The sequence below is a fragment of the Xiphias gladius genome, chromosome 15, assembly GCF_016859285.1.
Source record: "Xiphias gladius isolate SHS-SW01 ecotype Sanya breed wild chromosome 15, ASM1685928v1, whole genome shotgun sequence".
Lineage (NCBI taxonomy): Eukaryota > Metazoa > Chordata > Actinopteri > Istiophoriformes > Xiphiidae > Xiphias > Xiphias gladius.
In genome coordinates, this window is record NC_053414.1 from 23,278,017 (window position 1) to 23,290,379 (window position 12,363).

The window sequence follows — 12,363 nt, forward strand, 5'->3', positions numbered from 1 at the left end:
AACACATTCTTGAGCAACAAGAATGACAAACATCTAGTGAAATATGTGGGGTGGACAAATAAAAGCAAGTTGATTAGACAGCTGTTTGGGAGACAGAGTGAGCAAAAGTTACTACAGATCCATTTGGAGAGGGAGATGCAGAGGATAGCAGAAAGTGATATTACGGGTCTGTTAGGATGCAGAAGACGATAAGCGAGACACTGGATTTCTATGGAGGAGAAAGAGAAGACAGAAAACTATCTGTAGATAGGACCTGCTATTAGAGCTACTGGCTTCACCTTATATCCTGCTGGTTCATTAGATAGTTGCTGTCACTGTCAAAGTATGATTTAGTGTCAGATCTACACCATCCTTTTCTCTCTGGTACAAACACACTACATTAATGATAATGGAATTAGGATGTACCTAATATAATATTGTAGAGGAGCATAATTTCGGTAATTGTAGGTCCACTCCTGTGCAGTATGTGTGCACGCAGCACTGGAAAATCAGTGTTATGTGTTACAAGTTACCTTTGTCTGTTGGCAGTGTGCATTGTCAAATGTAGAAGGAACTTGTTTCTACAACATTATGAATGAAACACACCCCAATATGCTTTAGAAAACATTTGTCAGTAACGTAGACTATATGTAATTTGTAGTAATTGAGCTAAAAAAACAAAAACAAAAAACAAAAAAAAACGCATAAAACCAACTTGTGGTCTTTTTAGAACAAAAAACACTACTTTATCAATGCTTAGACTTAGTAATCAATGTTATAATATCAACAATTGTTTGAAAGACTTGTATAATAAAATACAGATTAAATCTGTATTCAATTAATCATTTGTTTAATGGCTAATTGAACATCTGGCCAAGGGACAACATTCGAAAACTAGAGACCGCCTTGCGATGGGATCACATCAGATGCGACGCCCGTCAACATCTTGACGTTGTGACCCACGAGTACCCAGCAGTCATTACTACATTATTACATGAGTACTCAGTACTGATGGGTCGGACCACGCCCATCTTCAAACTCGGGTTTCATTTTCATCTGAACCACACACTTGTGAAGCTTCGTGATGTGATGCTATCGCAGTGACAAAATCTGTCTACAGACAGACGGGACAGACAGAAACAGACAGACACCTGCCGAAGTACTCAAAACCGCCTCTCTGGTAGTTCCCGCTACAGTAGGACCAAATTTGGCCATGATGAAACACACACACACACACACACACACACACACTTAAATAGATATGAATGGTAAAACATGAACCCTCGTCCTCTTTAATTGCACGCCAGCACTCTTGCCACAGAGATGACTGTCACTCATAGGCTTAAGACTCTGTGGTTGTAGCAAAAATGTTGCTAAAACAAAACAAAAATGTGATTACCACTGTAACAATCAAAATGTATGATTCCCCATCAAAAATTCAAAATCTTTCTTTTCTGTCTCCTTCACCAGTTAATTTTCATCTGGTCTCTGTCTTTCCTCTGTTTTTCACATGTTCAGCTCCAATGCTACTGGACAGCATTTCTCTTTTCATTCTGTTATCATAGTCACCGGTAGCCAAAAGCAGACAGAGAAACTCAGACACACTTTCAAGACCACCTAGTCAAGCGATTACAGTTCACCTCTGAACCCTGTAGGGACAGCGTTTCTGAAAACCAATGAGGTAAGAGTAGCGGGGGCGAGGCAACACCGTGATGGGTCACAGGCACGAGGGCAACTGTCTCCTTTACACTTTACACAGAGCATTGCTCTCGTACAAACCCACATATAACACAGACACACATGGAAGAGAGTTGTTCTGTATGCACACAAAGACACACAGGGTATGTTTAAGATGGTATATGACAGTGCAAGAGGAGGGCACTGCAAAAAGCAGAGGGAGAGAGAGAAAAAGAAACATGCACACACAGGGAGTGTACTGTACAAAGACAACATTTTAAGGCCTAAATTAGTTTCTAACCTCTGTGCTCACCTCCCAGTGATAATAAGTGATAAGACTTTCATCAGTCATTTTGTTTTATATACTGGATGTCTTATCTTTATTATAAAAAGCCACACACACACACACACACACACACACACACACACACACACACACACACACACACACACACACACACACACACACACACACACACACACAGTGCAGCTCTCATTGAAAGGAGAAGATCTGAGGGAAAGAGGCAATTACAATGTAGCAGAGAGAATAAACTTACTGCTGTCTCACCTCCTCTTTCTCCCATGTTCTGTACTAAAATTTACCTTGAGTACATTTGCCTGAAAATGACTTAAAAGGTTATTAATTTGTGAACTGAGAACTTTATCGATCAGCTAATCAATCAATCAGGCAGAAATTTTGACTTGTCATAAGACGCACAAGTGTTACTTATAATATTAACAATGGCTCAGTTCACACTCATTGTGACAGTGAGTCAGCATGAACAATACCAGGAACCCGAAACAGAAGCAGCTCAATGGAATTCAATCCATCATTCATTTTATTATTTACACCTGTGCCTTTCCTACTGTGACATGTCAAAATGTTGTCTGTGAAAAAGGCCTGCAATGAACAACATAAAGCCGAGCAATGCTGATGAGAAACTAGACAGCAAACCATTTTCTAGACAGTCTGAATAAAAGTTGTAAACATTACATGACATGAATGAGCAAGGAAAACGTCGCCATCAGGGAAGTTAATGTATGTCTTGACCTTTTGGTTTGAAACTTCCTGAGTTTCACACAAACTCATGAATGTATTTCCATGGAATTTGGCACTTAGATCAGGGTCAGTGAAGTACCGATAATGTTTTATTGTGATCTAGATAAGGAATTTCCATTACTCCACAGGAGAAAACAATAGGAAAGAGGGGATTTTCAATTCTTCAGTCTGCAGAGAAGGATTTACCAATCAACAACACTATTGACAAGTCTGATGAAGCATATGTTGGCTTGTTATGAAAAGAAACACAATTTTCACGACAAAATGATCCAGCTGGCTAACAGATATGCCACTGATGTTTGATAATGATGCAGTTACAATGTTATCTTTACAGGAAACAGTGGATAAAGAAAAATATAGAGTAGCATATCAAAGCCCATGACCCAATGGGGATGGCCTGGTTATGGTTAAGGATCTGCCATTTGCGGCTGGATATTTAGGTGACATGTTTGATTTAGCGACTAACCAGCCTGAGGGCATGGACTTCTCACTGCATCACACTGCACTGGAACAATGAGCTTGTTGGTACACATGGGTGTATACATATGTCACACAAAAAGAAAAAGCTGAATGCCAGTGTCAGACTATGATACCATCTGAACAGTTCAGTGTCCAAACCTTGAGTCTGCAGATATACAACATCCTGCTATTTTACACTGTAAAGTAAAAAGCTAGACAGTCTAACGCACACATACACATTCCTGGAAGCTCCATCGACCTCATTTCCCCAAGATACAACACTCAACAAGGGGAACCTAAAAAGGAATTGATGCAGCAGGTACAGGGAGGATATAAAAATCAGCTAAACAAAAACCACTTGTATTTCACTTGCAGTGAAATACAAATGAGCTTGTATGTAAGAAACAGAAAGACACAGAGCAGGAGTGGATTACAGAGGATGGAGGAGACACAAGCAGTCGAGCAGGGGGACTGGGAGCACCCAGTGACACAAATTCGAGGATGTAAAAATCATAGTCTCTCACTGGAAATAAATGGGAGTACAATACTAAAAAACCTAACACCATTAAACAACAAAGTGAAGACTCGAAACCTGTTCTCGTGAGAGACAGCAGAGGAAGAAACTTACAAGTCCTAATGTGTTTCGATGAAAAGTTGCTAAAGACTTCATAAAAACCTACTAACTCACAAACAATCAGACACAGATTGCAGAAACATAGAGGATGAAGGAAGTGTAGGCAACAGAGGAGTGTGACGATCACTGGGTCACCATCTAAGGATTTATGAGTGTGAGTGGTCTAAGAGAGTGAGTGTCACTTACCGAGTGACTGATAGACGGACACAAACTGTTGAAATGCGCGTGCCTCAGTGAGCCAATGATCACCTAAGCGACTGTGTATTTGGTGACCCCTTTGGTGACTTTCTGACAAATCTAATGACCCAATGAGGCACATTTAAAACCAACCCAGTTTTGTGAACTTTGCAAATGCTTCCAAAGATTGGGTAACTTTTAAAACTGCTGTAATGACTTTATAATTTAAGAATTAGCCTAGCAACAAATGTAGCGATGGTTTGGGGAGACTATGTTCCTATTTGCCCTGCTCAATGTGGCTGTGGCTAAGGCTAAGTTCAGACTGCACGATTTTAGCAGCGACAAGCTATAGCCACTGAGAGCACAAGACGCGGGGCGAAGGGAAGACCACCGGAGGAGTTGTACAACATCAACAAGCACGGCTACAAGAAAATCCATTCTCTCACCCATATTCTTTTCTCCTTCTTCCGTGTTTTTTTTTTTGCTGCAATTCAGTGAAAAAAAACTTGGATCGCTCATTTCTTGTGAACATCCATTTTGGAAGAAAAAAAATCCTGTCTCGTGCATTGTATCACATCATTTCCCGTGTCACTTCTCGCGTGTTTTCCTGACGTAGTTTGAAGAGCAGACAGACTCCTTGAGGATTCCTCCTGGTGAAAGATCTTGTAATTTGTGACCCCCTGTCGCTGATCAGCCATGTAGTGTGCATAACACAACAATTTCAAGAGCCACGATTACAAGACAACAAGTTGTGTAGTGTAAACAGTAGAGCAATCTGACGACTTTGAAAGTCATGTAGGGTGTACATGGCATAAGCTGCCACAGTGAGAGCAGCAAATTCAGTCACATTTAAACAGGTAGCTGCTACCTTCAGTATCCAAGGTGTGTAAACAGCATGGTCACCCAGTGTATCTTAAAAGTTTGATAACTGTTTAAAATGAGTCGTGTGTGAATTTACAAGTGGCTTTGGAAATTCTGAAATATTCCAAGAATATCTGGCATGACTTCCTCGTAATGTCCTTCCGGCTGCCATCTACATATAGACAGCCTGTACTGGCCCCCGTGGCTGCTAGTTAGTTATTGCGTTTTGCTTGTGTCTGCAGATGAACACATTTAATGTAAGCATGATCATTAAGTATGGTAACAATTGTAATAGTTTGAAAGCATGACTCCAGTTTTATTTTATTCCAAATGTCCCATCGTAATTTTTCAATTTTATTTTACCTTTTTACATGTTAGAGCAACTGTGTCATAATCTTTTAATTTCATCAAACAGCTTCAAACTATTAATGTGGAAATTATATATTTTTCAAAAGATTGCAAAGTTCAAACTTTAACTAGCCTAAACTTCTCATCTATCTCGGAAGTGCTGCAAGCCTTGGCAATATTGCTTATTTTGCCTAGTATTTAAATTCCTCACTGCATACCTGCATAATTAACGCGTTTGTCAACAGAGATATGACTCATCCCTTCCATGTACTGCACTGTGACGGGGGATTGCCTGCCACTGCATCATCCCTTACAATCCATTGCAAAGATCACTTGGATGGAGTGCATTTCTGATACAACTACCGGCAACTAGAGTATCTTACCACCTGGCACCATTGATAACAATTGTCAAACAAAGCTTGGTTTGCTAGTTCTCGTTGTTTAAAGGACATCAGGGTGATGGGTGTTTAGGGACTAACAGAAAGAGAATGGTTGAAAGCACGCTATCTGAGGCAAATCATTCAGCCTGACGGGGGATCTATAGCAAAGCCTCGACTAAAGACAGACAGACAGCACGAAAGCAGTGTTACACAACAGACCACATGCACAGGCCTGGTTGACAGGTGAGAGTCTAAGGCAATGAATGTGATAACACAATGAGGATAAGGAAATTTAGAGGGAGAGATGCGGAACGTTAAAGCGAAAAGAGAGAGAGACAGACAGCCAGAAGGAGGTGAGGAATGAAAGAAATAAACCAAATTATTCAGTTTATCACTCATGCTATAACTGAGCTATTATTAGTACTATTTCGCAACACTTGATTACAACAATTTAAAAGTTCAAATTGAATGGATTTTGTTTTCAGAGGGAAGGATGTCTTGAACAGAAAAAACACCGAGATATTCTGATGGTGTGAATACCTACGAAAACTGATTTGCTCATTGATTTTGACCATTCTCTCAACCCCATGTGAACCTGGCTATTTACTCTCTCAACATGAAGTAGTATGTGGATTTCTTTCAAAATGAGATTGTCGATTTATCTACAAAAAAACTGTGTCAAACCCTCTTTCCTCTGTGCTCCAGAAGCTAACTGTTAATGTCATCTCTTTCTCTGAGCAGGAAACTGTAGGTCTCTGTTTCAGCGGGAAACTAGATGCCATTCTCCCTTTTTCTCTCCCTCAACAAAAGCTGCATGTCAATATCTCACTCTGTCACTGTTCACTAGTCTGGAAATAGAGAGTGATGGCACCATTTAGAGCCAAGTGTGAATACACTCTGACATAAGGCCTGACAATAGAACAGACAGTCTCTGTTCGCAAGAGACCTAAGATTAGACGGTCCAGGAGGAATTGCCTGCTGGAGAGATTAGCTCCATTGATGCTGCTTTTCACAGAGTATCGAGACAGACTGAGTGTGTGTGCGCGCGCAGTTGTACATGTGCGTGTTATGACAAAGGTCCATCATCTTACCAGAGCTCCAAATTATGTCTTTAAAAAGCAGCAGCAGAAAAAAGCAAGCAAATCTTGGCTGTAATCATCAAAATATTTATTTTTTACTCAATAAATGACCCCCTTGCACTAAATGCAAGGTCATACTGTTAATGCCTGTTAAGATGTGTCTGTCAAGCACACAACACTATGTTAGTTGCCTGAACTACTGAACACCACTGAAACAAATTCCTTTTTTTTAATCCACTTAGCAAATAGTATGATCTAGGCATGGACAAGTTGCAGACAGCCAAGTCAGCCTCAGAACAGTAAAGCCGGCCAGCCCTCCTCTTATCAACTGCAATCTCTAGCTCAAACATTCTGTCCAACCACAACAAGCCACGAACATAGACAGAGATAGGAGAACAAATAGTATATGGAAGTTATACACTTGAATCGGACTAAAGTGATGTTAGTATGATTCAGATCTGGATTTAATCAAAGAGAGGGCCTAACCTGTGTAGCAAAACTGACCTTATTTGACTTCATCTAAACTACTCATTCAAATGATCAAATATAATCAGCCTTATGTGTGAGTAACAGTCACATATTATAGCCATCGCTGCTGTATATTCCAAATGTATATTTATCCTGTCATCCTCATGCTGTAACTATCCATTAATAGAATTACTGTGCAAGTTGTCAACACTTGTCTGTAGCAAGGATTTCATATCCATTTGTTGTATTTGGAGATTAAAAGGTTCTAATCTCAAAAACACAGCCCTTGGCCGTTTAAATATGGAGCTCCAAAACAGATCTGTAGAGTTCTGCTCCAAAATAACAAATTTATAATTTATAAAAAATTCCTACAAAACCACTGATAGCATAAGCGATTAGGGTCCTTATACAGTGGGTAATATGTGTCCTTGAGCAACAAAATGGCATTAAACGTACACACTGAATGCCCTATATTTCACAGATATTAAATGACTTAAATTGGCCTGGGTTTTTTTAGAAAAATATTCTACACTTAATGACAGTGGCCATTAGCATTAACTGACTGCTACTGAATGTTGAATGATATCCAGCTGATATAAACCAAAACACACCTCTCTTCCTGGTGCTCTAATCTCTTGATCTTGTAGCCTGATCGCCTACATCGATTGGGAGACCGTTTCAACAGGACTAACTGGTCAGATAACATATTTTAGTGCTGTCTAGGCACGCAGTGACCCCACGCGACCCTGGTGACCATGTTCAGAAATTCTAGACTCTCAACCATTATCCTGTATGAGTTTATCGAAATATAATGGCCTCTTCTTGTCATGCATTTTTAGCCTTTATTGCACTCTTCAGCTTTTTAATCGCAAATTTGGTGCTCAGCATGTTATCACAAGCTCATTGAACATAAACTTGTAGGTGATTTTTAAATTGAAAATGTATCTTTTAAATTCAAATCATTAATCAGTGGAACCTGCCTTCAAAACCAGTGATCTTTTTCTTTCTGACTGCCTTGAATTTCTTTAATATCCAACTTCTGTGTACTGAGTTTCAGTTCATCCAAAAAAAGTAATATGGAAGTCAGAGGTGAACAGCCACTTACCCTTTAGTTTCTCCACCACACTTTGTCCGGCTCTCTCTGCCACCCGCCCATCCTCCCTCTGGTAACGGTCATCCAGGAATCTGGCAGTGGCTTCGGACAGGTGGACCTTTCCTGCCACACCCAGCTGCTCCATCAAGTTAGCCAGGTTGACATCATTTGACCATACATCAAACTTGAAGCGCTTCATTCCCAGGATACCACACAAGACAGTGCCCGTATGGACACCGACACGCATGCTTACAGTCTCACATGTCTCCTGGCAGAACTGCTCGATGGCCTGGATCATGCCCAGGCCCATCTCTACACAGCAGTAGGCGTGGTCTGGTCTGGGCTCAGGGCACCCTGCAACGCAGTAGTAGCAATCTCCCAGAGTGCTGATCTTCTCACAACAAGTTAGTTCACAGAGCCTGTCAAAACGTCCAAACAGGTCATTGAGAAGGCCCACCAAGGCCGGTGCTGACTTATTGGCAGACATTTTGGTGAAACCCACGATGTCCGCAAAGAGGATGCTGACAGGCTCCATGCGTTTCATGTTGAAGGGCCTAAATATTATCTGTCCACGAGGGATTGAGGTCTTCTTGCGTTTGTGATTGTTGTGAGGGTGATTTTTGGGGCTTGTGGTACTTTGGGCTTGTGAAGCTCCACAGCTACCCCCACCACCCACTGAGACGGCTGAGGCAGAGCAAGCACCAGAGGAATAACGCTTGCCAGAGCTCTCACCACCACCCTCATCATCACCCTGCTTCATCAGCTCGTCGGCAACTCGCCGTGGCATGACCGAGTGGATCATGCGTTCCTTCAAGGCCTTCTCCACCTCTAAGTCTTTGCCATGCATGATAGCCTGGCCCACTTTGAGGAAGGTGCTGCGGGAACGCACCTCCGACATGATGAACAAGTGGATGCCAATGACATGGGCACACAAGTGGAGCAGAGCTTTGGAAGGGCCCAGCCAGCTGAGTGTGTCTTCTTCCCAATCAGGACCGGGATGCACCAACCCTGTTCCCCATCCGGTCGTGTCATAACTCCTTTGAAGCAATGGTAGCCATCCTAATGCCTCAAATAATATAGAATAGAGGAGCCCCAGCATCACTGAGGCATACAGGCGGACATGTAGGACACTGTACAACAACAGCAGAACCTCCATGCACAGGGAAAAGGTGCCTACAGGGGAGATGCAATGGGTTGGAGGTGGTGCTCCTTCGTCTGATGGGAAATATGAGGCATTCCCACCACCAGCCCACTCCAGCTCAGTGTAACCAGCAGTCTGTATCTGTGGAGCTAAGGTGATGGCGAAGGTGACCGCTATCAGGAGCAGGGAGGTTTGGTTGTACAGCCGTGCGTAGGTTTGGGTGAAGGTGAACAAAAACAGGAGCACTAGAAGGACCAAAAAGGAGGCCGTGGGGGCTAGGAAGGTCGTTGGGTTGCAGCGGTCGCTATTGACCCCAAAGTACACCCCCCAGAGTACAGCTGCCACTGCAAGGTAGAAGAGGACATAACGGAAGCGCCGCTGTGTCTGAGGAAAGCACCTCTCTTGGCACGCCTCTTCTAGGATGGGGGAGTCAAACTTGGGGTCCCAGCATTGGGCAGCAGAGCGTTCGAACAACGGCGGCGCCTTCCTGTGCACCCTCGAGGCGGAGGCCACGGCCGGTCTGGAGTCTGCTGAGCTGCAGCTGGAGGAGATACTGTATTTGTGGAGGTTAGGGTTCATTTTACTCACAGCCCCATAGCCTCCAGCTCCTCCTCCTCCTCCCGCTCCGCTGTTCGCAGCCCTCAGTGGCTCATGTTGATGCACGTGTGGCGCGCTGTTGGTAATCCGCACGGTCACGGCGCCATCCCCGCTGGAGTCGCAGCTCACTTCCGTGCCATGCACGAGAAGCTGTCGGTGATGTTGCAGAGTGGCCATGTTGACTGGTGTGACGCGGAGACGAGGGGGACGCGGGAGAGGTGTTAATTATTAATAATATATCTTCCGACGGCGCTCAGGCAATTAGACGCGTTGCGTGGGCGCCGTGCGTGCACATGTGGCACGGAGAGGAGGAAGAAGGCGGCGGTGAGAGAGTGGCAGGCAGGCAGGCGGGCAGAGAGGGGGAGAGAGCGAGAGCAAAGGTGTTTGTTGGGAGTAATCACACTGCATGAATGGTGAGCACGGCACAGACGTCTTTGCTACGCACACAGCAGCCTGCACACTCACTCACACAAGACGCGCCGTTCCAGTTTCTTGAGCAGTTCATTATCCGATCCCGGGTTTGCGTCAGTACTCACATTACATGCATCCTCCTCCAAAGAGGCTCTGGGTTTGAGCCCGGCTTTCTCTCCAGCTGCGGTAAAAACACTGTCATCACTCTTTCTGCCTCCTGAATTGAACATCCTTCTCGGAAAGGACTGGTTAATGATGCAACGGTTTTTTTTTTTTTTATGCCTTCATCAAGTCAGTCCTGACGTTACATGACTGGAAATGACCTCCTCTGGATGTGCGCAGTATTTCGATACTGCTGACATTACAAAGTCAGACAGCGTCAGGAAAAAAAGCCCTTCATTCCGAGATAACGTTGTTTGCGGGGGGGGGGCGGCGTTCAGGTCCAGGGCTTCATCGTATGAGCACACACAGATACAGGCTGTCAGCAGTTGGCGTTGTGCACAGCAAGTGGCTGCAAAAGTTACACCGTCCCTGTTATCTCCGCGACGTGCGCGACAAATGCTCGGTTTACACGTCCTTTTCCCTTCTTGAAAACGCTCCCGAAGTCTCGTCGTTATGAACAGCTGGTAGTGCTAAAATAAAAAGTGTGTGGACATTGTGAATTCCGTCACCGTAAAGCACCAAAACTACGAGGAAAAAATATTTTCCAAAAAAACGGATAATTTCTCAGTCCTCTGTTGAAAAAAACAAACATTCCCGTCTCACGTGAAGTAGTTGGCTCTATATGCTGTGGATGTTTAACAGAAAACGTAATGTCAACCTAAAATGTGGGTAAACTGTTAATTCCGTTAATTAAGAAATAAAAAAAAGTGGGTGATCTGTAATTAAGGCGACTTTACCTTCCACTACATGTCTTCTCGTGTACTGCTCAGTGTACTAAGGACTGGCATTTCTTATTCTCCTACATTCTCCTTCTATTTTTATTCCTGCGGGCCCTTGCAAATATTCCAGACTGAGTTATTTTGGAGCCCCGTCCAGTCCCAGAATCAGATCATAAGAGGCCTGACAGGCAGGCCTATTCCCACGGATCCAGCCCCGTCCTTTCCTGAACTCCCTCTCCGGATCTCCGCCGTGTATTCCCCCTCTGCCGTCCGAAGATGGGGTCGGGGAGGGGTATGCGCGATTCGAAGACGCGTAATCCGAAAAGAGAAGCGCAGAAAATACCGTCCGCTGGCCCGAATTAGCGTAGGTTTGCCTCTGCTGGGAGTGTCTGCAACTTGTTGCGCGCAGTTGGCAAAACATACAGCTAAGAGGAACAGCCTCGGTCGGAACAGGCTGGTCTATAAATAGTGATGATCAAAACTCTTGCAATAACAACACCAACGGCGTGTAACATTTGAATGCTTTTCCTCAGTTTATTCTGTGGAATAACAGGAAGGCTTGATACAAAAAAAACCCCAAAACAAACAAACAAAAAGAAAAAAAAAAAAACCAAAAAAAAAAAAACGTAACACTTAAAAATCGAGTCGTAAAACGCGTGCAAAACGTCAGCGATAGGCCCCCTCTCGTTTCCAAAAGCTCCCAAACTTTTTTTTTTTTTTCCCAGGCCGTATTTCCTGCGTTTGGAGAGGGGACCCAGTTAGGAGTCTCTGGTTATTTGGAGCTGAGGCTGGATTTCCTCCCCCCGCATTCCCCCCAGAGCAAAGAAGTAGAAAATTCCCAGAGCAATAAAGGAAAAACCGCTGGGATATCTCCACGGTGGGATTATCAAAAACCGCCCCACAAACAGCAGTGTCTCCTTATCTCAGCCAATTCCTTGGGTCTGGATAGCACTAGTTTTCGCTGGCATGCATGTGTCCAACAAACACAACACTGTGCGCTCTGGCTGTGGTGCGTCCTCTTCCGTCCGCCGCTGGTTGCCACCCTTTTTTTCCCCCCCTGGTATATCTCTGCCGGTGTTCGGAGGGGGGGTGCGGGGGAGGATAAACAAAAACAGACC

At 43.8% G+C, this 12,363-nt stretch overlaps 1 protein-coding gene across 2 annotated transcripts in view; it reads right to left on the reverse strand.

Annotated features, from left to right (window-relative positions):
• adcy9 (adenylate cyclase 9) overlaps nt 1–11,802 on the reverse strand; it is a 41,217-nt gene extending 29,415 nt beyond the window's left edge. Inside the window, exons 1-2 of one of the 2 annotated variants that reach the window (XM_040145396.1) lie at nt 11,264–11,802; nt 8,228–11,151 (exon numbers count right to left, since the gene is read on the reverse strand). In XM_040145396.1, the coding sequence (XP_040001330.1) occupies nt 8,228–10,130 (1,903 nt within the window). In that variant the 5' untranslated portion in view covers nt 10,131–11,151; nt 11,264–11,802. Of the gene's footprint in view, nt 1–8,227 lie in introns of both variants that reach the window. The other variant, XM_040145395.1, reaches the window with a different exon arrangement.
• Nucleotides 11,803–12,363: the final 561 nt, after the last annotated feature.